The sequence below is a fragment of the Lissotriton vulgaris genome, chromosome 4_1 (assembly GCF_964263255.1).
Source record: "Lissotriton vulgaris chromosome 4_1, aLisVul1.2, whole genome shotgun sequence".
Taxonomy (NCBI): Eukaryota; Metazoa; Chordata; class Amphibia; order Caudata; family Salamandridae; genus Lissotriton; species Lissotriton vulgaris.
In genome coordinates this window covers 989,001,851-989,029,254 of record NC_141691.1, presented here as the reverse complement: position 1 = coordinate 989,029,254, position 27,404 = coordinate 989,001,851, and the positions used below count along the sequence as shown (strand labels likewise).

Here is a 27,404-nt window from a genome sequence, read left to right as displayed (position 1 = left end):
CACAGTCCAGGGGTTTAGTTCAAAGGGCAACCTGACCTTCCCTCCAGGGAGGCGGTCTCATACCAGTACTCAGTCACCAACGACATTTGGGATTTCTTTGGCGTGTCTCCCCTATGATGCTTCATTGTTATTCTTTTCTCACCTGGAGAATGACTGGTTCGGGGGCTTTGGCCCACGCTGGATGATGCAGGATGGTGTCTGTCCCGCCGGACCAAAACACAGCCGGTTCGGGGTGATGCCTGTGGTGCAGTGAGGAGTGAGCCGATACTCTCGAAGGAAACGATACACAGCTTGCTCTAGATTGTGTCCATCAGCTAGGGCAATTTGGATTGTTTTGTTCAGGGTCCACATCAGGCGTTCCACCTTCCCGTTGGCCTGGGGCCATCTTGGCATTATCTAGCGGTGCTTCACTTTGTGGGAGGCTAGATACTCGGCTGCTTCTGCACTGGTGAACGGTAGTCCATTGTCGGTGCGGAGCTCACCAAAGAGTCCATGGGTCGCCATGAGCTTCTCTAGTTTGGGAATCACTTCTGCAGCTGCTGTGGAGAGGACAAACTCAACCTCAGGGTACAGTGAGAAATCGTCCACCACTACCAACATGTATTTCCCTCCGGGCAGGCTACCAAAATCAGCACTCACTCTTTCCCATGGTGCGTTCGGAGCCGCTTCAGTGATGACTGGTGCTGGTTTGCTTGGCAGGCTCGTCGCTAGACATACAGGGCAGTGTTGCACTGCTGACTCTATCCGTTGGTCCAGGCCAGGGAACCAGACCTTGCTCCAGAGATGTTTTTTTTAATTTGGCGATCCACTGGTGAGCGACATGTGCGAGGAGGGCTGCTTGTTGAGTCAAACTTTCTGGTAGAATAAGGCACAGGCCTCTCAGAAGACAGCCGTTGGCTGACACAGACAGTTCATGGCGGACTATGTACAAGGACTTCAAGATTGCCTGGGCGGATGCTCTCCGGAGCAGTGAAGGGCTCTGTAGGGGCTTCCAGTCTCCTGAGTTGACCGCTCTGATGGCGATCTGAAGGCAGTCATCATCTTGCGTGGCTTCTATGACTTCCTTCAGGGACATCAGGAGAGGTCTGGACCTTTCCACTACCAGCCTTACGTAGTCTTCGGTGGCTGCTGCTTTGGCAGCTTCCGGAAGGGTGACTGGCTGGGCGTGCCGCAACAGGAAGTCCACTGGGTGCCCAGTTTTTATTCGACTGTGAACTGGAATTCCTGCAGCTGTAGGACCCAGTTCTTGATCCGCTGGGGAGGGCGAGATGAGGAGCCTTGGAATAGCGAGATCAAAGTCTTGTGGTCTGTGATGACTGTAAACGGGTGGCCATACAGGTATATGTGAAAGTGACGGCACCCCCATAGGATTTTGATAGCTTCTTTCTCGATTTGAGAATATCGTTGTTCGGTGGGCGTGAGTGTCCAGCTGGCGTAGGCAACACGGGCCCATTCTCCGCAGTCCTGTCATTGCGCAAGGACAGCACCCAGGCCTGTAGGGCTGGTGTCAACCACTAGTTGGGAGTCGTGCCGTGGATAGAAGTATACCAGCGTGGTTTTGGTAGAATGTGCAGCTTTTGTTTGTTGGAACGCCATCTCCTGTTCCGGACCTCATGTCTAGTGGCTGGTGGCTTTGGGGAGGTCCCGGAGGGGACTGGTTAGGTCGGAGGGGTTTCTGATAAAATGCCCGCAGTATGTAACCATCCCCTGGAAGCTTTGGACTCCTGACACCGACGTTGGGGCAGTCGCCTCCTGAACATCCTTCACTTTCTCCGGATCTGATACTATGCCTTTGTCTGAGAACCAATACCCAAAGAAGCTGATGTCACACACGCAGGAACTCACACTTCTCCTTGTGCAGGCTTAGCCCACTGTCTCGGAGGCAACTGAACACAGCATGAAGATAAAGGAGATGTTCTTTTAACCACATGGCTGCTAGGCGTTTTCCCGTCTTGCGCTGAAAAACCAAAAGGACCATTATTCATGACAAGCTGGCCTTGTCATCCGCGCACGGCAGGTAAGCGCCATGACGAGCCCAGCTCGTCATTAGCTTCGAAGGGGTTAAAGAGGGAGCATGCACCATGATGTCGCCGCTCACATTGAGCACTCCCTCTAGCCCCTGGAGGACGTTCTTGATGATATTCTGGAATACCTCGGCTGCGCTTGAAATTCCGAAGTTGAGGCGGATGTGGCGCCAGAGTCCGGCGTGGGTAGAGAACGTGGTGATTGGATGGGAGTCAGGGTGTAGTGAGACCTGGTGGTGCCCCGAGCAGAGGTCCATCTTCGAGAACCATTTGGACCCCGTGAGCACGCCAATGATGTAGTCGACCGTGGGTGTCAGGTGGCGTTCTCGTTTGATGGCGAGGTTTGGGACCCTCATGTCCACGCAGATGCGGACTGCATCAGGCTGCTTCCGTTTCTTTGCGACAACGATGGGGGACACCAACGGAGTGGGGCCTCGAACCTGTTTGATGATCCCAGCATTGTCCAAGAGGCGGAGCTCCGCTTCAACCTTCAATTGGAGGTGAAAAGCAATCCTCTTGTGCCTGAGAGTTATAAGAGCTACGGACTTGTCTATGTGCAGTGGGACAGCCTGGACCTATAGGTATCCAATCCCCTTGAAGAGAGGTGTGAACTCTTTCAGCAGGTTGTCGATGTTGTGGGTATGCACGGTGAATGCAAATTGGATGAGTTGAAGATCCTGCGTGGTGCGACGGCTGAGCAAGAACACTGACCCTTCTTGTGATACGTAGACTTTGGACTGCTTGTGAGCATGGTCATGGGAGAGGTCCACCTGGAAGACACCGCACAGTTTGAGCGGAGAGTGTGTGCCGAACGCATACACCTGGACTGTGGTGTTGCGGAGGACCGGCGAGTTGGGTAGGCTCTGGTAGACTCTGGCAGCCATGAGGTTGATGGTCGCGCCCGTGTCAATTAGCGCTGCTACAGAGTGGTTCTGCACCCTAACTGTGCACATGGGTGCTGCCTGCGGGCTGGCTGTGAAGGCATTCAGCATGCGCGCGATGTGGACTGTCACTGCTTCATCTTTGTCCATTTTGCCGCTCGAGGAATCATCCGATAGAGGTTTGAGGGCTCTCACATGGCGTGACGGGCCTTTCGGTTTTCTACTTGGCGTCGAGCAGCACACTTTGGAAAAATTATTCAGTTTTCGACACGCACTGCAGGACTTTCCTTGGGTTGGGCAGGTGCCATTGTGAGGGAGCGGGCCGCCACAACACTGGCACGGGTGATTCTTTGGACTATGTCTGGAGCCTTGGGTGGACGGCTTACTGGACCCTAGGCTGGGTGTCCCGAGGGTCGGTGCGAATGGCGCAGACTGGTTCTTCCTTGACTGCAGCATTGGTCTTGAGTTCCATGTGGGCCGCCCTAGCTTTGGACAGTTCCTTGGAGCACCCTAGTGTCAGGATGTCTCTCATCAGCATGTTGTACTCCTGCAGGATGCGTTCACGCAGTTTGGAAGACGCGCAGCCTTGAATGAATTGCGCCCGGACTTCATCATCCACATCGGGGAGGGTGCAGGTGCTCGCCAGCTCCTTAAATCTTCCATGGAAGATGGTGACAGACTCATCTGGTTGTTGCCGCGCTTGGCGGGGAAGGAAACGCTCGTAGTGGAGGTTGGCATGGGGATCAAAGTGGGCAGTAATGGCATCGCGCATTGTGTCATAGTTCCTCGGGGGCCCATTCTCACGAACTGTCTTTGCGATTTTGTGAATGTCTGCCCTCTCCAGGTGAAGGAGCATAGGCCTCCTCCATGGGGCCGGGATGTCTGCGGCATCAAAATACGTTTCCAGGTGCTCTACCCATGCTTTCCAGCGCGCGGCCTGGGAGGGCGGGGGCCCTCTGATGGTGAAGGGCTCCAACCGTGGGACAGACGTCATGTGGGCAAGAAGGTAGGTAGCTGCCAAGAATGCGACGTTCACACAGACTGTGGGCGCAGATGGGCGCGGGCACTAACAGATGAGGCAGACCGTGGGCCTGGGGCCGCTCCAGGTGAGGAGCAGGCGCCCTAGGACGTGTGGCGGTGAGAGGACCTGAAGGGCAGGCAGCAAGAGCAGAGGCAGAGCTTGGAAGAAGGGAGTGCACTGTATGCACCAGAAACTCCTGCTGGAAAGGAGTGTGGAGCTTAAGTTCAACTGCAGCCTTGGATGCAGGCACTGACGGGCAGGGGCACAGGCGGCCAGGAGACCATGTGGGCAGAAGAGGCAGCTGGTAGCCAGGCCTTGTGGGTGTAGTAGCACAAGTAGTAATGCCTGCAGCGTTGGGCTGGCAGAGGTTGGATGGGTAGCGGTGAGGAAGCAGGGCCCAATTAGATCGGCTTACCGTGAGCAGAAGTCGGTGCATGGTGTCCGCGAGCGAACTTGCACAGTTCATGGAGCGCCGCAGTGCCACGTGGGGTTGGAGGCAGAGACCGCAAGTGTGCGCAATCATTGGCGGAGCGGCGTGGAGATCTCAGCCAGGGTGCAGGCGGGTGAGCTCGCTGGGCGGGCAGGAGATCGGCGCAGCTCACTGGTGCAGGGCTGGCCGGACACACGGCAGGGGCATGCCAGGTTGAGGGCACAGGAGGTGCAGCAGGAGCGCCCCCGAAGAAGCGACAGTGGCCGACACAGTGGGTGAGAGGGGGTGTAGCGGGCCGCTTGACCACCTCGTTGCCAGTGTGGTGTTGTGGCCTAGGCCATGAGGCCACTGACAAACAGGGAGACCAGGAGGCACATTAATGGTGCTGGCCAGATCGAAACTTATCACTTACGGTTATAGGGGGATCTAAGGAGACCACCCCTAACACAGTGGGAGACGTGGTGGCTTCCACCACCTTTACAACATTACATTGTCTCATGCATATTTTTTTACTTGTTTTGCACCAGATCTTGCAAGATGTTTTCAGCGTACAAGTACAGCCTCATTGATGTAATGAATTAGCAGTGCAGTGTGGATATGTCGCACCAATTTGCTCGGACCATGGTGGTCCGGGTGTGCCTCATAAACGGGGGCATGGTCGCACAAGGCTAGTCGTGACCCAACTACGATACTGTCTAGACGTGTACTTTGTCCTGGGTATGCGCAAGTGTAATAGGCCTCAGGCGCCCTATATTCCACAACATCACAATTACCAGGCATTTACTTATCCAAAGGCTGTCGTGCAATAGTTCCTCTGATCTTTTTTTTATCACCCTGACACAAAACAAGGAGTTGTTTGGCATGCTAAGAGGGGGTTTTACAACAAGGTTAATTCTGTAAGCATTATTAATCTTGTTTTTCAACCTGGTCAGTTGTTCTTTTTCTGTCCTGCTGTCCTGCACATTTGCCAGTATAATAGTTAATGTCGTTCTGAAGATAGTTACGACTCTGCTATTTCGACAGATAAGCAAGAGATTGGTGTATTTTCCTGCCTTTTAGTCCAAGGGTATTGCAGCTGTACAAATACACATTTTCATCCTGTGTTCCTGTGTATGAAATGTTAATGTTCTCTTTTTTTGCCATGGTCTAAGCTGATTATCTTTCTTATCCTGTTAAGATGTAAAAAGATGGTCCACTACAAGTTTAATTGTGAAATTAATTTTGGTTAAAACATTTTTTCCTAATAATGCTATAAATAGAGTAAAAAAACGTTTGTATAGTTAGTTTTTTTAAAACTCTATGGTATAGGTTCTCTCTCCAGAGAGCTGGTTTGATTGTCTTAAAGGTTGTTCCTCTGTATGGAGCTAGTATTTCCTGGTCCACATCAATTCTTAGCATACCCCTTTCCTTTATAGGGGTGAATTTTTCATATATATATATATATATTCTCCAGCTCCGTAGACAAAATACAATCAAAGGCAATCAACATAATGCCAGGTTCAAGTACGAGGCTTGTCTTAATCAATTCATATTGTTTTGCCCTCTGGGGTTCACAGCATAAGTTAACTTTCCAGTTCGTTATAGTGAATGTATGTAAAAGGATTGCTTGCCCAGGTCAGCTTCTCTAGATCTTTCTCAGAGTTCCTATTCACACAGGAACACCAGTAACCATACTTGATATGCACCTATTTTTGCAGTAGAAACATCAATACCGAATTCACACAGTTATCCAGCTATGTGCATGTGTAACAGGCATCCCATTCACATGTTAAACATTTCCAGGCACAACCACTTGCTAGCATTTCTGTACATAGCTAATAATATGCAAGAGGGTACCTATTCATAACCTGTTCTCGTGATCACACTAAACATATTGGCTGTCTACAGGGCCCATTGCTACCAATTCTTTCTTATATATATATGCTACTGGCTGGTAGGGGATCATTCTGCATTCTATGGAGCGCTTGCATTGCAAAGCATGAGGGACTATTTTACATCGCAAACATGCATTCAATCATCCTAAATTGTATTCTTTGGCTCATTTATACAGAAAACAATTGACTTTTGTTTCTTTTGTCGCTAAAGTAGGCTATTTGAAAACTGTTTTAGTCCGGACTGGAAATGCAAGCCAGGCCTATTGGCTTACCCCTGTTTTCTGCTTTAACTTACACACCAGGGTGGACACAAAACTGAGGAAAGGATAATCTCAGTATTCAGATTGATTCAGAGTACAATGGACATAAATACTCGAACTGACAAGAGGGGCATTAATGGGGCTAGGTCTCCTAAATGTTGTAGATCAGTTGCAGTTAAATTCCACATAAAGACTCCGGTCTACACTTATCAGACTAGATGATCCAAAGTGCCCCAAAAAGGCCTATCTTGGTGACAATTCTGCTATTAAGAAGCTGGGTCTAGATCTTGTTTTCGGCCACCGCTGCTTCAGCCCATCTATTTATATGGTGCTTGTAGATGGAGCAGCCTTCATGTCAGATCCCATATTTTATGTTGAGACCCCTGTACTAGAGGTTTTAGTCTCTTCTTTATGTTCTATCTGCCCAAATGTTACACAATATTACTTTCCAACCCTTTCCTGAAATGTTAGTAGTCCTAAGCCAGCATCTCCTTTGATTTAGTATCAGCTGTCTTGTGGGAAGACCTTGCTGCAGTGTTTACTTTGCTAACATATTATAATTTAATTTAAGTTTTCTGCCATTCAGTTTAAGTTCTCTGTAATGAACCACATTGTCTCATATGTAGACTCTACAAAACTATCAGAAAGGAAGTTCCAGACAGCACACATATTTTTGGGAATTGAAAGACTCCCCAGTCGTATTTTTTCAGTGCCACTTGTCACTTTCTTCCTACATTAACTTGTGAGAGTTAGCAATTGGCAGCCACCATCTTCCGGTCTCCTTTATTTATTTTATTTATTTATTTTTTATTTATTCAAAGTTTTATATAGCGCGAACAAGATCCTTACAGATATCAGAGCGCTTCACAATGACATGGTAGGGGCAGTAGGAATGAACAGGGGTAATGGGAGCAATGTAGTAGTCACTAACATGAAAGGATAATAATAACATACATAAAACATATCAATATACAGTCAGGTAACATATCAATATACAGTCAGGTAAACAGGTAGTATAAGACGGCACAAGTCATTGATCCCACTACAGAGGTGTTCAGGTACACTTTGGGTGTGTGGAAAGCTTATACCAGTGTTTTAGTATAGAGAGAGCACTGAGTGGGGGCAACCGGGAGGGTGAATCAGTGACCCAACGTGTATCATATATTGTAAGAAAGTAGCGTAGTAGTGTCTCCATCAAGTAGAGGTATAGTGCCAAAGGACAAGGTGAGTATTGACACAAGGCAATGCAGAGTCTCTGATCCAGCACCTATAAGGTTCAGGAGATCTTGGCCAGAAGGATGGTTTTCACCTCTTTCTTGAAGAGTGCAGTGGAGGAGATACGCCTGGTTTCAGGAGGGAGCGCATTCCAGATCCTGGGTGCCATTCCTGAGAAGGAGCGCTTATAAGTTTTCTCTTTCCGGAATCTACGGGGTTTCAGGAGTAGATTTTTTGAGCTTCTATTGGATCTCGAACCTCCTGATATAGACAACTTTTGAGCGAGGTAGTTGGGTGCATTGTGGTGCACGGCCGCGTGTGTCATAACTGCAATTTTTAGTTGTATTCTGGCTTCAAAAGGCAGCCATTTTAGGGACTTTAAGTCTGGGGAAATATGCGAATGTTTTCTTGAGCCAGTAATGAGTCTTGCGGCAGCGTTCAGGGAGGCTCTTAAGGGTGCTGTTGTGGATAGCGGGAGTCCGCTGAGGGCCACAATTCCATAGTCTTTTCGAGGGATGACTAACGCTTGTACAGCAGTTTGGAAGTCTTCAGTAGGGAGGAAGGGTTTAATTTTCCTCAGTGTGTTGATTTGGAAATTAGCTGCTTTTGTGGCTTTGCTGACGTGCTGCTGCATGTTGAGCTTGGCGTCTAGTGTGATGCCTAGGGATTTCGCTGAGTCCACGATGGTGGGTTGGACATTGAGTGCTGTTAGGTTGTTGAGCCATGTTTGGGTGGTGGAAATTTTCGCCGGGGGTGAGATGAGAAGGAACTCAGTTTTCAGAGCATTAAGTTTGAGGTGATTATCGGCTAGCCAAGATTGAGTGTTAATAAGCGTGGAATTCAGATGTTTGATATCTTCCGGAGATTGAAGCTTTAGGTACAGTTGTGTGTCGTCAGCGTACATATGGAATTGGACATTAGAAGCTTGGAGCAAGGTGGCGAGCGGTTCCATGACGAGGTTGAACAATGTGGGGGAGAGGGAAGATCCTTGTGGAACACCTAGATCGGCAGGCACAGGTGAAGATAGCACATTGTCGATCTTGAACTTCTGAGACCGGTTGTGAAGGAAGGACGAAAACCATTTGAGAACCGTTCCCGATAGACCCATTCTAGTGCTTAGCAGCTCCAGCAAGTTCTCATGTTTGACCGTGTCAAAAGCTGACGAGAGGTCAAGAAGGATGAGGAGGCAGGACTCATTGCGATCAAGAATTTGGAGGGCGTCATCAATTATGTGTGTCATAGCTGTTTCCGTGCTATGTTTCGCTCGGAAGCCTGATTGATGAGAGTTGAGGAGGTCAAATTGGTCAATGTGTCTTGTTAGTTGGAGTTGGACACATTTCTCCAGCAGTTTGGCCAGGGTGGGGATATTGGTGATGGGCCGGTAATTGTTTAGGTCAGACGGATCAGCTGTAGGTTTCTTGAGTATAGGCGTGACTTGCCCCACCTTGAGGGAGTCTGGAATGAGGCCTTGTTGCAGGGAGCAGTTGATGATTTTGGTCCAGAGAGGGAGGAGCAAGGGGATGAAGTCTTTTACAGCATTAGCAGGTAGAGGGTCTGTGAGGTGATTAGAGGGCTTCAAGGTGCAGAGCAGTTTGTGTATTGTTTCTTCCGAGTAGGTATCGAAGTATAGCCAGGATGCCATGTTTTTAGGTTGAGTGTTAGCCATTCTTGTGTGGTTGGGGAATCGGCTTACATCCATGATGAGGTCATTTCTTATGTTGTCAGTCTTTAGCTTAAAGAAAGCAGAGAAGTCTTCACAGTGTGGGGTGTCGCTTGTTGTGCTATTTGATTGTAAGGGTTGTGCCTTTGTTTGGGTCTTGATTAGTTCGAACAGTTTTCTTGGCCTGTTTTTTGCTTGGTCCAACTGGCGGCTGAAGAAGTCCAACTTTGTGCGCTTTATTTTCGTGAAGTAGGCATTTCTCTTGTTTTTAAGCCTTTTGAGGTGCAGTGCTGAGGGGTCCGCTCTCCAGGTGCGCTCTGCCATTCGCATCGAACGCCTGTCGTCATTGAGTCTGTCGTCATACCAGGGGTTAGAAGTTTTGGTGGGGACTCTCTTCAGTTGCAGTGGAGCGACTTCATTGACTAATGTATTCATAGATTCAAGGTAGTGGTCAGTCAGTGATTGAACATCCGAGGCACCTGAAGGGGGATGGAGGAGATTGCCGATGTGGGGAGGCAGAGTAGAGGGGTTGAGATTCTTCATGTCCCTTTTCCATGTTTTGGATTTGATTGGTTGAGCCGGGTTAGGTTTAACTTTTTCATTGATAAAGAAGGTGATAATGTGGTGATCTGACCAGTCGCAGGGTAGAATCGTCTCCAGTTGTGTAGAATTCTCTTTGGCAATGATGAGATCAAGTATCGAGCCTTTGTCGTGTGTTGGTCTATCGCATATTTGGGTGAGTTCAAGCGCATTAAGGAAAGTTTTGAGACTATTCACCACTGTGTCTTTCTGATCGTTCCAGTGGAGATTGAAGTCACCCAGGTAGACTTGGGTGGTCTGCCGACCGACATTGGAAGTGATCATGTCCATGAGTTGTTGGGTGAATATGAGATTGTCACCAGGCGGGTGATAGATGAGATGTAAAGCACAAACTTGTTTGCCCTCGCTGGTGATGTCCAGGCAGAGGAGTTCACAGGAGGAGAGGGAGGGGGAGGTGACTTTAGTAACGGAGAGGTTGCTTCTAAAAATGCATGCAATTCCCCCGCCCGTCTTGTCCGAGGGCCTGTCTAGCCTAATGATGTGATAGTTGGGGGGGACTAGTATGTCCATAATCGGGGTAGAGGCTTCAGTGAGCCAAGTTTCTGTTAGGAAGGCTAGGTCCAGATCCCTAGCTGAGACGAGATCAGCGATGTCGGAGGAGTGTCTCTGGGCCGATCTGCAGTTGAGTAGGATGCATTTGAGTTTGGGAGAGAGAAGGGTGGTCGAGCTCTCTAGAGTGAGGGGAACTTTTCTGAGGTTGTTAGGGACGGAACCTCTGTTGTTGAGTGTTGGGAGCCTCAGAGGGTTTGTAAGAATTGTGGGTATGGGGATGTGTGTGCTAGGTATGTGTTTTACCGGACCTGGGCCATAAGTGTGTAGGAGAGAGCATAGGTCGCGGTCCGACAATGGGTTGAGGACACGGCGGGGGCGGTGGGAGTTGTTGTGAACGGGGATAGTCGGCCAGCGCGGATGTCGTTGGAGGCGAGGGTATGTAGGGCTAAGAAAATTCTGTTGAAAAATATAACCCACAACTAACTTCGACAGTGTCCCTATTCCAAATGTAAACATAAATTAGGACATAGAAGCTCCCTTTCATGTATATCTGAATTATACCTGAATGGTCAAACAAATACCATCCATGAAATAAGAATGCATCTCTATGCAGTTCAGTATATTTCCTAAAAGTGGTGCAATAATGCCAGTTGGAAGCTCTTGATAACTACAGAAACTTGAACATGTGTAGCACAAATGTTTTTATTACTAAACTAAATAAATTAAACAGTTGCATTAAATCCATTCAACTGGATTCTAGACCACATTCATGTTCTTCTTAATTTGTGCTGCTGCTTAAAGGTGGGGGACCTTGGTACTTATTTTTTAGTACCAGAACTTCTATTTTCTCATCAGCCTTTATTCGAGATCGAGAGAATTCATAACAGGTAAGAAGAAGGAGACAAATAAGAAAACGGTGACAAAGCTAGAAAGCAGGGATTAAAAAAAAAATGTGAGAGTCAGATAAAGAGAGTGTCAGTTTAGGTGGTGGAAGGATGAAGCATGAGGTTGAATCATTTATGGGGCTGCCTTACTCTCAAGCAACCCTGACATTCTGCAGTGTCAGCAATGAGCTCCTAAGATAAAATGTGGGCCCCTGCAATTCTTTTTTTCATATATTATGCTCTGACTTCACTTGAGTTGCATAAATCCACCAACAATGCCACCTCTGCTATATTTTCGACGCGAAAATCTCGACACACATATTTATCTGTGTTCGTATTAAATGTGGGAGAATGCCTGGAGATTAGAGACTATTTACTACTAAATGGGAAGGGTTTTGGGAATTTTAAGGAACACAGAACCACAAATGTGTTAGACCATTTCTATTCACAAACTACACTTCCAAAGTTACTAAAGCCTTAGAGATGTCATACCAGATATAAATGTACTGAAGCCCAAATTTAAAGTACGTCAAGCACCTGACATGGACACACGTAGGTACTTCACACACTTCTGTGGAAAACAGTGGAGGCAGGGAAATAGAACCACCCTCCATTAACTGATTTAAAATTAAATTATTTAAATGTTTAAATTATGTGTTGTTTATTTTTTTAATGATTTAAAAATATTAATAACATATTATTTTTTAAGTTAATACATTTCAATAAAAAATTATTGGGATTAGACACAATAATTTTAAATAATTAAAAATTAGTCTAAAATTATTACCCACCTAATTTTAACAAATGTTACCATACATTAAATAAAATAGAAGTGTAAGTAAGTTTGGCTATTTTTTAATTTTTCTAATTTTTAAAAAACAATTATTAGGTTGAAAAATATATATTAATTAATTGTTTTATTTGATGAGTTAGTGAGCTGTAACATTTGATTTTCTTAACTGTAGGTTAGGAATACATAGTTAAAATCATTTTACATTTATATTTTACATTAAAATATATTTTTTAAGAATAATGCACTTTAATAATTGTGCCCACACTTTCCTGTAGGGAGAACTCTGCCACGGTGGTGGAGATTGCCACTTATGTGTGCACAGTTATTGGTAGTAACTTTAGATTGTAAATCCTGTTGTAGGATGCACCACCCCCCTTATTTGAGGGAGTGGAGGCATGTAAGTCTACAACTAGATGTAAATCTACACTCCTAAGGAGTGAATAGCAAAACTAGTGTAGAGTTGCACATAATTGTGGTAGTAACTATACAGTGTAGTACATATATACATGTATTTATGATACCTTTGTGACTGGGTCCCAAAATACTTACAATTCAGTAGTAGAAATGTATGTGCATGTTAAAGGCACATTTATTTATCTTCCTTCATTAAACAACACTGGCATGTATTTTCCTTCTTTAGTCCCTACTTGAAACGTCCCACATGTAGTAAATGGGTCTAATGATATCTATGCAAAATGGTTTATATTTGGCCCTCGTAACTCTGATTTCCAGTCAATGACTTTTCATGTTTTCTTTGGGGCAAATAGGAACGTTTGGAGACTTGCTTTCCTTAACAAACATTGGTCAAATTAATGTGGAAATCTAAAGGTGACTGTACATTTGATTTTACTAGGGCGCATGTTTATACCTCTTGCAGAAAAATAAGTGCATATTCTGTTCTATATTTTTAGGGAACTACTTGGTTCTAACTGGCTCATTAATTGCTTTCTCTGTGGGTCTAGTCTCACACAATATTAACTTGGCACAAATTGTGCAGATTGTATGAAATCGAGTTTGCCTCACCTAGGACGTGGGAAACCTGCTTAGTGTGTTTTTCCCCATTTCACGGTTGGAAAGTTGAATCCTATGCAAGTTGTGCACCCGGGAAATACCACAGCTTTTGATTCTACCGGGTGCTGAGGTGGCACCCAGATTTGCACTGTTCTCACTCCGAATCAGCCTGTTCATATTCTGTCAGTGCAGTGGTGCATCATAACTTTCTAGATCTGCAGCAGTTCAAGCACTGTGAAGGAATGCCAATAGCCTCAAAGAGGACCCTGGAGTTGTTTGTTGTTTTGCATTGTAAATAAGACCCGTGTGTGTTCATTTTTTCTGCAGATCCCAGAAAGGCTTCTTTTTTCACATGGCTGCAACTGGATCCAGCAGTTCAGCTTCGGGCCTGAAAGATATGCAGGTCCAAGCGTTTCTGTAAAGCTACGGAGGAGTCTAGAAGCACTGAAGAGTCAGGTGAGCTGCAGATATGCAAATGTTATATTCATCTTTGCTGTGAACATGTATCTTTTAGTTTGTGGAATTTACGGTGTGAGCAAGGGGTGATGTCTCTGAACCCCTGATTGATCCACTAGGTTCATGGGTTTGCTCAAAGTAAGGGAACTTGGCAATGAAGTGCCCATTGGCAAAGTTAATTGTCTCACTTGCAGTATCCACTAGTATGAAAGGGACAAAAGTGTCAATTTTTGTAACTTACTAAAGTGCCAAAAAGCTTAATAGTTGAAATTTTTCATGGCCCATACATCCACCATCATAGCACTAAACATTACCTCCTTGTCCATTTTTTCATTCCAGTTATTAGCTAATGTCTAGGACGAGGTAGAATTGATATACTGGTAAGTAATTGAAACATTACCTTCAAATCTACTTTCTCGTGTAAGACCACAAGTAATGATTGAAATGAGACAGAATGGACTCAGAGTACTGTCGTAAAATTAGCGATAAAAAACTTTAACACTGCGGGCATGTCCAAAAAGGGCCAAGATGATGAACGCTCTAACCTAAGCTCCCTGTGTAGGATTGTTGCTCATTCCTGGTGCGGATGGGGCTAATCTGCTATTCTTGTACGCCTCCAGCCCCTCTTACTACTGTGGACTCACCTGGGACCGGGGAATCGCTGTTTTTAGGCCCAGAGGTGGACCTTGGGGAGGCTATGGAGGACAGGTGAGGGACAGTAAGATGGCAGACCCGGCCTCCCTAAGCCGCTAAGTGGACTAGGGGCATCTGAAGCTCTGTGTCGGAACCCAGAACAGAAGGGACGACCTTCACTTGGACCAACGGGACCTTTGACCTCAAGCATTTGCCAACTCACGTGGGTTTCGAGGCGGAGTAGTCTTGGTGGATCCTGCCAGGTGATCCGTGCATTGAGACCTGCGTCTGAGGGTCACCAAGTGCGCGCTGAAGGAGACTGTCGAGTGGAGGAGCATTCTCTCTATCCACCATGCTGTTGTGTGCTGAGATCCTGGGTCCCTGACAGTGACTGCTTGGCAAGTTCGGCTGGTTACACATGTCTTCCTTATTCTCTTCCTGTGCAGCCAATTGCAGCCCTCCGGTCTGGAGCCTCAGGGCCAAGGAAACGTGTGATGATTATCAGGTGGTTCCCTTGGAACCAGAATGGGCAGCCCTGAACCTCTTGCTTGTGTATCGGCTGAAGTGCCTCTCCCACTAGGCCACAGATCTCCCCCTTATTTCCTCAAGACCCGACCCCCCCTCCAAGGCCAAAGCAGGCTGTCGACCGACGGAAGTAGGACTCTAACACCACCCACCACCCTGGTGCTGGCACATTTGGCCGACCTGGTGGGATCAAGCAGGGGATGCTGGCTCCTCCTGCTGGCTTCCACAGGGGCTGTGTACGGGCAGCTGTGATCTGATTTGCACTAGTCCTTTGCACTACATACATTCCAACAACAATGGCCGCTGTCTCTCCTCCTCTTACTGTTGCAACTTAAGGACCCCACACCATGGGCTCAGATAAACTGACCCCTCCCAGGCACAGAGGAAGATCGGTCCAGAACCCCAGGGCCGAAGAATCTGGGATAATTCTACAGGCCTCTCACTCTACGCTCCAATCTAAGATTGGAGAGGTTGGAATTGAGGTCTCTCTTTGCACCAGGACCTCCATGGTGCATCTGAGAGGCTCTTCGAGGTGAAGTGCAGTATTTCAGAGTTATAGGACACGATGTCGGAGCTTGGTTCCATGGTTTCCCGCCTCTGAGCGACGTCCAAAATCCTGGAAAACCATATGAAAGATGCTCAAAATAGAGCACAATGCTACATATCTCTGCTTTGTGGGGTTTCCTGAAAGGGAGGTGGACTCCTCACCTCAAGGTGTTTTAGAACGGTTGATTGTTACATGGATCCCCATCAATCAACTTTCCACCTGCTTTTGGCATGGATCTCTGGCACAAAGACCCCCAACAGTTGCCCCCCTCCCCGATTGTCAAATACTGAATTGTAGAGACCGGGATGTGGTTCTTAGATAGGGCCATACGGGGGGCGCTCTCATTTCAATCAAGTTTCATCTTGATTTTTCCAGATATTACTCCCCAGATTCAACAGTTGTGTTAGTCATTTGATAAAGTAAAGCAGTAAATGATCCACGATTCTAAATCCATCTTTTTTGACACTCCAGAAACTGCATGGAAATGGGTGACCGCACAGTGTCCACTTCAGAGGATCCCGAGCCCTTCCTGGGGGTTGGTAGCCTTGCAGAATAACCGGGGATGCAGAGTGCATCCTAAAGGACGTAGAACATCAAATAGATTGGGACACATTATCTCAACGATATAACATGCTCAGACTCTGAAGATGTTTCTGCTGATTCTGACCTTTGCCCAAAACAGGACTCTTCACACAACGCTTCCTCTACTTGGGACATGGCACCAGAGCTATTGTAGAGGGCACAGACTACACATTTTTTGATTGCCGTAACCCATTACACTTAACCTGCCAGCACAACTGTATCCTCTTAAGATTCTCTTACACAGGTTACACTGGGACTCACTCCTAGTTTTTTGTTCAGAGGGCATTCGTTTTTCCTGGGGTGGAAGTTTGGAATGGGGGATTGTTGGGGGGAAAGGGATTCTTCTTGTTTTTCCAGTTGGCCTCTTTGGACTTTCAGTTTGTCGGCTGCTATGTCTCTATGTATGTTCTGACTCAAAATGACACTTGTTATTTACATACACCGCTCATCCTGGCTGCGGGAAACCTCTTGGAAATCCGAATTGTCACTCCACATCCCAACGCATGTTCACTTGGGTACTTTTCTACCACCATGTATGCCCTTACAATTATGACGTTAAATGTAAATGGCCTAATCAACCGTACCAAGAGCAGAGCGGTTCTGCGATTTGCAAAACATCAAGCCCCTGCAGTTGTTTTGCTGCAGGAGACCCATGAGTTGGTCAGTAACTGTCCCCTCTCTGCATGATGTGTCACACAATGACAGAGTCGGGACGCCGAGGGTCCCAATAGGAATCCCCGCAGAGGACACTCTCTAAACAAATCATTAACGGGAGTCCGACTCTCCCCCGCTCCCTGAATTACTGGAACAGCAAGCATTAGCAATGTTTTTTCTTGCAGCTGTCTAGTGTCTGTGAGTGTACGGACACTTATTTATTTTTCACTTTTTTCCACACACCTTAGCGCGTGTGTAGGACAAAAAACACCTGTGGTACTAAATTTTGCCATTCACTTCACCTTCCTTTTGGTCCTGAAGAAAGTACCGCATATCCTTTTCCAGAAGGGACTGAAACATGTAGACCTTATATGTCAACTCTTAGTAATAATTTTTCTAATTGTAGTTGCATCACATATATGTTTTATATATTTTTAAACAATACCCTGGGCTGCCAAGAAAAAAACAGTAGGCAAGGATTCCCAGAGGTATCTTTTAATATTCACCTTCATCCACTTCACACGTTCACACAACACCTGCTCCGCTGTAGTCAGGCGTGGAAGCACAACCAGGCGGCATTCGGCTGCCTGGTTGGACCCCGATGATGAAGCATGACACCAACCAGGTTGGTGTGTGAGGGGTTTATTAACAAGACCCATCGGGTCCAGTCAGAAAACCATCTTTACAATTGACCTAGAATATCAGTGAGTATTCCTACTCATAGTGGGCTGGTCCACATTGATTCTACATAATACATTTGGGGACAGGACGCGCCCCTAAAAACCCTTGCTCTCCTCCTTGATTATTCTACAATGACAGAGTGTACCATGCCATACACACTAAGGGGTCCTGAAGGGGTTGCCATCCTCCTACCTAGAACTTTTCTGTTTGCTGTTTCCCAAGTGACACCAAACTCTGTAGGTCACTAATTGTGATCGAGAACAGGCACTTTTGAGGGAAGCCATTATGATCTTTTTAGTGTATATGTTCCTCCCCTACCACACAAGTCTACGCTTGTGTTATTTATAGAGGCGGTAGTGCTGCAGTTACCCCAAGGAACTATCAGTCTAGGGAGTTATTTCAATGACATTATGATCCCGGAGGTGAACACCACTGAACCTAAGGGATTAGAGTGGACACAGGGAGGGATAAGGGACTGGGTCAATAGCCTTGGAGGGCATGGAATCCACATTTTTTCTGTATATACTAAATTTTTAGATGCACATAAGACAACCTCTCGTTTTGACTTGATATTGCTCCCCACCATTGCTCTTTCCCATAGAACTGGCTCCCTTACTCGACCTCAAGGTATTTCGGTACACGCTCCTATAATCGCATTTTGGGTATTGGGCGGAAGGCCTTCATCTGTGTTTTCTGGCCCAATGCCTACCACCTGGTAAACAAACAATTTAGGCAATTTCTGGCTCAAGAACTGAAGTCTTACTTTGACCTACATAAAAGGGCAGAAGCCTCTCCTGGTATTTTAGGCAGCCAGGAAGGCTGCTGTCCAGGGAATCAAATAATATTTAACAGGCAAAGAGAGAAACATGGACTGGTAGTGGCACTGGAAACTAATATAATGCCTTGGATCACAGTATTCAAGGTCAATAGACAGAGCAGACGCAGCTCCATCTAGCCCTTGAGAGAGCATCCCCACGACAACTCATTTTGGGAGGCTCGTCAATGCTGACTGAGCAGGACAAGAAGAGTTTATAAATGGGGAGACAGGTATATTAAGTTTATTGGCTGCAACACAGGACATAAAATCACCTCTGATTTCCTTTCTTACAGATGACCAGGGTGAGATACTTACTGAGGCACCAGATATTGCTGTTGATTTTGCAGAGTATTACCAGTTTCTGAATGTGACATGTGACCGTCCCAGTAGAGAGACTTCATCCCACTCATTGAAGACTTGCTTATGCAGCAATTACAGGATTTCAATAAAGCAGTGCTTGATCATCCTCTTGCATGAGAGGAAACTGAAGGTTCTTTAAAAGATATGAATTCTGGTAAAGCCCCAGGTCCGGACGGACTCCCTATAGAATATTATTTCTACTTTCTATCATTTTTTAGTCCACTCCTTCTGGATATTTACAAGAGGAAATAGAGAGGGGACATTTCTCCCCAGAATTAGATCTAGCAACTCTTGTGATTCTCCATAAATTGGCCCACCCTCCCGACAATTGTTCCTACTGGTAGATTTCACTGGTAAAGAGATTAAAATTTATTGCAAAACCCTGGTGAATAGGCTATTGCCCCAATTCGTCCACTCCTATCAATATGGCTTTATGCCACATCGGAAAACTCAACATTGTATCTGCATGCTCCAGGGGTTCCTGTGCCGTTTTCTGAATTAAAAGACCTCCCCTGGCAAGTTTTCAGAATTGAAAGACCTCAGTTCTTTAATGCGTTTAGACTTCAAGAAAGCACAACACATTACTACAAAAAATGGGGTTTTGTCATCAATTTAGGTTTTATGTCTGGATTCTCTTTTTATGTCCACAGGCTCAAGTTTGTGGTAACTGTACCCTCTCCTCTCTGTTTCTGATCTGGAGGGGAACCAGGCAGGGATGTCCTTCATCCCAACTTCTTTTCACTTTAGCAATAGAACTCCAGCAGTGTGGGTCAGGTGTGAAACCAGATTTGGGGATTTTATTGGGGTCTAGCCTTTGAGGACCGAGTTGTCCATAATGCACACAATATTCTCCTGTTTCTTTCCTGGCCCTCTCTTATGGGCTCAGATCTGCTCCATCTGCTCCAGATTTTGACCCTCTATGGGGAGGTGTCCAACCTCCGGGAGAACTGGTCCAAATCCATTCTGGCTATATTGAAAAGGAATAGTGACACAGCAAATGTGCAATTGCAGCATCCAACCCACACACTAAGGGTCAGATGAAGGTCGCCAATTACCGGTCGGTAACGGCCGATTTCGGCCGTTACCGACCGGTGATTGGTTTTTGAGATGTAGAGGGCCCGAATTTTACTGAATCTGTAATATTTACAGATTCGGTAAATTTACAGATTCTGTAAAATACCGACTCGGTATATTTACCGAATCAGTAATTCCAGATGTAGGTGGAACTTAAAATAGTGCCACAGGCCTTAAGAATTCGTTATTTACCATGAAATACTATCTCATGGTAAATAACGAATTCCTGTGTACATGCACATCTGTGCATGTACACCTGTGCCATGTGGCACACATACATGCCCTAAGGGCATGTATGTGTGTCACATTGCACACAAGCCAGAATCAGGGGTGCAGCAGGGTGTCAAAGTGACACCCTGTCCCCCTTGTAAATTCGTTAATTTTACCGAATCAGTATTTACCGATTCGGTAATTAACATTGATTCCTATGGGCCTCAAGGCCCATAGGAATCAATGTCAATTACCGAATCGGTAAATACTGATTCGGTAATTACCGAATCTTACCGATTCAGTAATTGTTTCGGTAAATATACCTACATCCCGATTGCCAGTTCTTAAATACCCAATCGGTATGATTCGGTATTTAAGAATCGGTAATCGGGGATTATCTACATCTGGCGCTTAGTTTCGGATACCTGGGAGTGAATACAGCCCTAGATCCTAACTGGAGATGGAGTTTGAATTAGACCTCTTCTGACTAGATTGGCCACTGATCTCACCACATGGGCTAAATTCCCCTTTAATAGTCTTGGCAGAGTAGCTCTGTTTAAAATGATGATGCTGCATTGTCCTATGTATGTCCTCTAAAACTTCCTCTTACCTGTCCCTAGTTCCTGGTTTCAGAAGCTGTCTGTGAAAATATAATCCTTTTGTGGCTGAACCTTCCTCCTCGACTGGCAAATAGTAAATGCGTTCAATTGCCATATGATGGAGGAATGGGCATAGCTGATGTGCGGCTGTACTTTTGGGAAACCCAGATGTTGTTTATCAGTTTTTAGTTTGATTGCAGGGTGGCTACACCCAGCATTTCGATTGGTGATGGAACTAGAGGGATGAGATAGCATTTTGGGATTGCTTGATAGGAACCCTATCCAGACGATCCTCCTAAATATTACTACAGCAATCCTGCTTGTTTGGAGAACTTCGTTGCAAAGGATTGGGTGGGATCGGAAGATTACGCTTAAAGCAACATTATGGCCTGGTGGGAGATTGCAACATACAGCGTCCCTTGGGGACTTTGTCAAATGGGATCAAATTGCCATATCCACAGTGGAAGATATTTGGCAGGATACACACATGAAATCCTCCAAAATGCTTCAGGCTGGCTTGCACTTCTCAATTCTACTGCTACTTAAAATAACATCGTGCTCTTATGTTCCATCGGGAAGCCCTTGCAGACCTACCTGAAATTAGCGCTCTCAAAGCAGACATCCTTATGGGCCCTTTTGGAAAAGGAGGGATATCTTCGATCTGTAAGTCTCTAGTGCTTAACTCCCAATACCTTTCCTTAAACTTGAGGTCATGATAGCGGGAATGGTTTGGCACTTTGGATGATTCAGACTGGAGGAATGCATGTATGTCCCCAAGGGTGCTAGGTGTCTCCTCATGAGTCCGGCTCATCCCGCTTAAACATTTATATATGATCTATTTTACACCCGTAAGACTGTGGCAGGCAAATAAAATATATGCTCCTGCTTCTTTCTGCTGCCTTGAGGAACAGATACAAAAAGAACAATTGATGGACAAAATGCAGAACAATGTCTTACCCCAGTACAGAGTTCTGGGCCTAAATCCATTGTTGTTTTGCTCACTGTGCCATTCTTTGAACCCAGCCCTACGCAAATCAGTCTTGACCCTGTGCCAAGTGGGAACAGTCCAGCCCAAACTGCCAGACCAGGTCCTCCCTGGACTGGAAACAAGCATCCTAGGACTGGTGATTTCGGGGTTACACCCCTCATCAGCCAGTATAGCTTAACTCCAGTGGCATGGAGAACACAGGGACCACATCTCGGTATCCACTTGGGGTGACAAATGCAAAAAGAATAAATGAAGGACAGAATGCAGAACAATGTCTTACATTCACCCCAGTACAGAGATCTGGTCCTAAATCCAATGTTTTTTGCTCACCATGCCATTCCAGTTTGAACCCAGCCATATGCAAATCTGCCTTTACCCTGCGCCCAATGGGAACAGTCGAGCCCGAACTGCCAGGCCAGGTTTTCCCCGGACTGGAAACAAGCAGTTGAGGAACAGGGCACTTCTGGCACAGAGTTTGGGAATGTCCTCTCATTGCACAGTATTGGGAGAGTACACAGGCCTTTCAAGGATTTTGGTTGGACTAGTAGAACCAGACCCGCGTACTGCACTACTGGGCATTTTTTAAGACTCCTAGGCAACTTCAATTGGAATTGGAATTATGCTTGCTAAAGAAGACATTGCCAAATGCAGGAAATCTCTGAATCATCCATCCATGGCGGTTGGCGATTGACTAGGGAGCAAAACTAGAAGAACCCATAGATATATATGTCTAGAGTTTGCCCACAGAAGCAATCTTGGGGAGATAGTGGACTTATCAAAGACTTGAATAAATTATACCTGAATATCCTCAGTGTGTTATTCATTGTTGATACTCCTTAAATTTAATGGCTATGTGCCTAAAATCTATACTAATATAATAAAGAGAGAGCCCAAACCTTTGAGGCGGGTAATCTCAGGAACCACAGCATCAATCGCAACACCCAATACAGCGTTGGAAAGGGCAGTTGCAGCAGAAGGACATAGGCTATGCAGACGCTCACCATATACATTTAAAAGGTAAAAGAACTGTGCCAGCAAAGTAGTCACTTGTGGGCGTGTCTGCGTTGTGCTGTGAGCTTGTGCTGGGGGCGTGACAAACGCTGGAGGTGTGTGGTACGTTCAGCCCTTCATGCCATGTCTCATATCGTGTGCTTTGTGCGTGTGCTGGGGGCATGGGCGTGGGCGGGGCGCGGGATTACGGAAAAAAAACCGAGCGTTATGCCCAATATTTCATTGTTTTTTCTTCCCAGGTTCTGTACATTCCAGCTCTGGGTGTCCACCCTGCTCGCTTTAAATACTCCTGCACCCCATAATCATAACCCACCCTTACTCCTTAAAATACCCCAACACCCTTAAACACTAACCCATCTTATCCCATAAATATACCCTGTACCCCAAAACCCAAACCTATCCCTAAACATTAATAATACCCCTGTACCCCAAACCCTAAACCTAGACCTGAACCCTATAAATACCCCTGTACCTCAAAACCCAAACCTACCCCTGAACCCTAAAAATACCCCTGTACCTCAAACCCCAAACCTAGCCCTGAACCCTAAAAATACCCCTGTACCCCAAAACCCACACCTACCCCTGAACCCTAAAATTCCCCTGTACCCCAAAACCCAAACCTAGCCCTGAACCCTTAAAATACTCCTGTACCCCAAAACCCAAACCTACCCCTGAACCATAAAAATAACCCTGTACCCCAAAACCCTAACCTACCCCTGAACCCTAAAATACCCCTGTACCCCAAAACCCAAACCTAGTCCTGAACCCTAAAAATACCCCTGTACCCCAAAACTCAAACCTAGCCCTGAACCCTTAAAATACCCCTGAACCCTAAAAATACCCCTATACCCCAAAACCCATTCCTAGCCCTGAAACCTAAAAATACCCCTGTACCCCAAAACCCATACCTATCCCTAAACCCTAAAACTACCCCTGTACCCCATAACCCAAAACTACATCTGAACCCTTAAAATACCCAAACACCCCAAAACATATACCTCAGTACCCCAAAACGTATACCCCTATACCCATACTTACCTTCTCCAAACATTTTAAAAAACATGCTTTTACCATTCATGCATTTACAACGAATTTCGTTGTAAATGTATGCGTGGTAAAAGCATATAAAATGTAATGCCATGCGTTATAATGGAATTTTGGAGTCATGGTACTTTCGTAATGAAAGTATGCGGAGTGATGGTATGCGGAAAGAAAGTTGTGGAATAATGGGTGTTTACCCTCCCACGGTAAGTACATTGGTGGCACGGCGGCCCACATCTCCAGCAACATACTCATATTTTTTCACCACCGATTTAAAAAATGCACAGGTCTCTCTCATTGATGGCCAGCACCGACATACACTTTTAGACACACCTCCCGCCACAAGTTCTAGAATTGCGAACTTTAGAGCTGGGGAGCTACGTTCGAATATCTGCATCAGCTCAACATCCTGTGATTCCAGGCAAATCGCTTTGTCTCCCCGTGCCTACCACAAATGAATGTGTTCTTCTGTAATGTAAATTGTGCTCATGCCATGTTGTCGAGTTCGCGATATATAATATTGCTAAGAAAAATAAAGTAGGGAAACTCGAGGTCACACACTACTGAACGCCCACTCTTAAGTGCATCAGCAGTGCACTGTGATTCGGAGCGTTTCACAGGCCTATCACAGATAAGAAATGCTATCAAAACATAATCCTACAAAACAATATACTACTGGCCGGCAGCAATTCATACCCGGACAACGTCGGGACAGGCTGCTAGTGTGCTATAAAAGACTGAACTGTAACCCCGAGCACTTACTGGGGCTGCTACCGTTCCGAGCCACATGTTATGTAAGCTATGTATGGAGATGTATTCTGTTAGACATTGTTGTGATTAATTTCTAATACATAGGCCTGGTGGGGGGGAAACAAGATTTCCTGCATTTTGGACAACACAAGGAGACAGCCCTTTCTTAAAGTTTTTGTTGTTGTTGTTTCTTCTGTGTTAAAGTTGCTTAGTGTGTTCCCAGTTAGATAGGGAAACATTCATTGCAAGTTAGAAGAAGCTCATTTCCATTTATTGGTTATGTGATAGATGGCGAATGGTATACATATGTGTTTGGTCAGTAGCGTAGCAATGGTGACATGGGCCCTAAAGCAATTTTTGGAAAATGCTCCCCTCAATCCCTGTTGGGTAGTACAAAACACATCCATAATTGGGGTGCAAAGGTCCCTATCACTGCCTTGGGCCCTGGTGCTACTATCCATGCTGAACCATTGATAGCTGCGCCCCTTTGTTTGGTCCCAGGGAGTCCGAATGCACACAGAAAACATGAACTTCTCATTGAAAATTTCAGAATCAGAGGGAGTTTGAAGTAGTTTCATCAAGTCAACTGAACATCAAGACAATTTAGCATTGGAGAAAGGCGGAGGGGAATGGACGTATATAGAAGCCGAAAAGGTGGTATATTATGAGAGAGGTAACCCATGGAAGAGCCACATGGGATTTTTTGGGTATGAATAGCAATGGACACATCGGAGAACAAGTTAATGGAGGGGTGCAAAGGAGGAGAAGAAGCCCACACACCGGATGTACATGAAGATTTAGAAAACTTAGAGATATAATGTTGTGTTAAAACATGAAAAAAACGTAAAAAGTCAATTTAGCATTGCCGTACAAGTGCTACCTTATTTCTCTGTTTGTGGTAATGTCCTAACAGAACGAATAGCTGTTGGCAACTTCTAAATGTGTTTGTTCAGGAACGAAAAAAGTTGAGAAGTTGAGGTTGTTCCTGGTGTTGAATTCTCACTGGTTACAGCAGCCACATACATCTTGCTTTGAGGTAGGTGTGACTGGCTTACATAAGGGCAACCATTAATATAATACAACTTCGCTTTAACTCTGCTGTCTACCACTGCACTTTCCTATAATGGAAACATAGGGATTGAGGCAGCATCTGGGATCTGAAATAATTCTGTGCCCCTTATTTAAGAATATCCCTCCACTTTAAATGAGGGTCTAAAAAATCCAGTGACATGGTCAGTCACTTTACATGTTGTGCAGGGCATGGTTTTGTCCTTATTGTAGTGTGATACCTGTGTCGCTGTCTGGAATGCTTCAAGACACCCTAATACTGTGCTGCCGCAGGGACTGGCCTGTCTTATTTATCAAAGCTAAAATGGACCATTTTGGGAGCTGAGTTGGATGGCCTCTTGCTTTTTTACACCCTCCTACTCAAGCCTCACCTGTTGCTGGTCAGTATGCCCTTGTTGACCAAAACCATCAGGAAGGAGAAGACCCCAGCTGCAAAGAGCTTTCATAGTTCGGTTAACATTTCAAGATACCATTTCAGCTGTCATTCCCAGATCCACACCCCTGTGTGTATTCTCTTCATCTTCAACCAGCTCATGCTGATATGTGTCAACTTCTCCATGGCATCAGGCACTTTTTAGCAGGTGCACTGGGTGGGCTGGGGGGGGGGGGGAGGAGAATAACAGGCAGCATGTGCAAAGCAGACTAAAGACCATCAAACTCACCGTCTACTACACATTGCATTGCCCATCTTTTAAAATAAGCATTTCCCATGGATTCAATCCAGAGATTTTTCCAGCAATGCAACCCGCACATTGGTAGGTGGCACCTTCTAGCTGCGCAGTGACTTCATTCTGCCTGAAATTGACAGATTGGTTTAATGACAAAATATAAACTACAGAAATATTGTGAGACACAAATATCTGCAAAAACAATAAGGTGATTGGTGGAACACTTGAATTAATCTCAGCCATTGTCAATCACTAGGGCTGCATCCCAATCCATCATTTTTTGCTCACCATGCCACCCTAGTTCAGACCCAGCCATATGCAAATCAGTCTTTACCCTGACCTCATGGGAACAGTCCTGCCCAAACAGCCAGGTTAGGTCCTCCCTATACCGGAACACAAGTAACCCAGAACCAGTTTCGCCCAGGGCCCAGTTAAAATGATCAACACCTGAGAATGCTAAATGTCAGTCTCAAAGTAAAGATTAATTCCTGATTATTTTGAAATGTTAACATCTTCTCTGGTGGGAAAAAAACAAAAATATGTTTAAACAAAATAAATTCCTGACCCCTACTTTGGCACTGAATCTGAAGCTTTCAGTCCTATCCGTGGGAGATTTGCATCTCATTGGTCCTTGCATGAACATAGACTGGGTAGGGAGGGGCCTTGCAAAACTCATAAATAATCTAGTCATCGGCAATTGAGTTATTGTTTCACCAGGTTTTTAAGAAAAATTACTAAACGGGCAGCTACCTCCAGTTTCCACTTGACTCTGTACATTTGAGCTTTCATTCTGTGCAGGCAAAGTTGAATCAAATCATGATGAGCTGTTGATTAATGTTTTTAGGTGAAAATCAGGAACTGCTAGACTGGCTGTCTCTTGCAATCCTAGCAGTCAATTGTTGTGATTCATCTGGGATGGACAAGCTGGGAGTGAGCTTTCCTGTGCATTTCCTCCCATCCTAGCTCCTTTACTGCTGTGACTGTTTGGGAAATTTCTTCAATTGTGTAGGCTGCCATCCACAATGTGATAGATGCTCATAATTGTCCTGCCCATGCCAGCTAAGGATTTTAGAGACTGTGTGATCAATACAGAACCAGAAACATTAGCTAAACTGTTGGCTGCTAGAGTCGCTGTTTGGTTTAAAAGTTTGTACATCAGTCAGCATTCATCATTGACAGGTCAACAGCTTGCATTATTGATGGAATATTCAACGTTATTAGCATATATGAAGGGGGAGGGGATTCTGTCATGGCCACATGGTTTCTAAAAAAGCATTTGACTCTGTCTTGGGCCTTCTTTTGTCACTTAAAAAGCGTTTGAGGTTTGACCTACAATTTGTTATCATCCTATGTACCAATCTGACAGCACTACTACTAGTCTGAGGTTTCATCAAGCGGTCACTCCTTGCAGCCATGGATATAGTTGACCAATCCTGGAAGCTGTCAGGCCTTAAGTTTAATTGGTCCACTTTCAAAATATTTCTGCTGCACTTTTAGGACAGTTCCTAATTCGCTTGGCCCACGACTACATTAGAGATGGTAAGATTATTGGTCATAGCGAGAGGGCTACCCTTGCAATTCAGAACTTGTGGGCT

The 27,404-nt window shown here is 45.6% G+C and overlaps 1 protein-coding gene across 1 annotated transcript in view; it reads left to right on the top strand.

Moving 5' to 3' along the window:
• The window catches only part of OTULINL (OTU deubiquitinase with linear linkage specificity like), a 327,060-nt gene that overhangs the window by 262,268 nt on the left and 37,388 nt on the right, over nucleotides 1–27,404 (top strand). Inside the window, exon 6 of the mRNA XM_086965249.1 lies at nucleotides 13,473–13,601. Coding sequence (XP_086821375.1) covers nucleotides 13,473–13,601 — 129 coding nt within the window. The remainder of the gene's footprint in view (nucleotides 1–13,472; nucleotides 13,602–27,404) is intronic.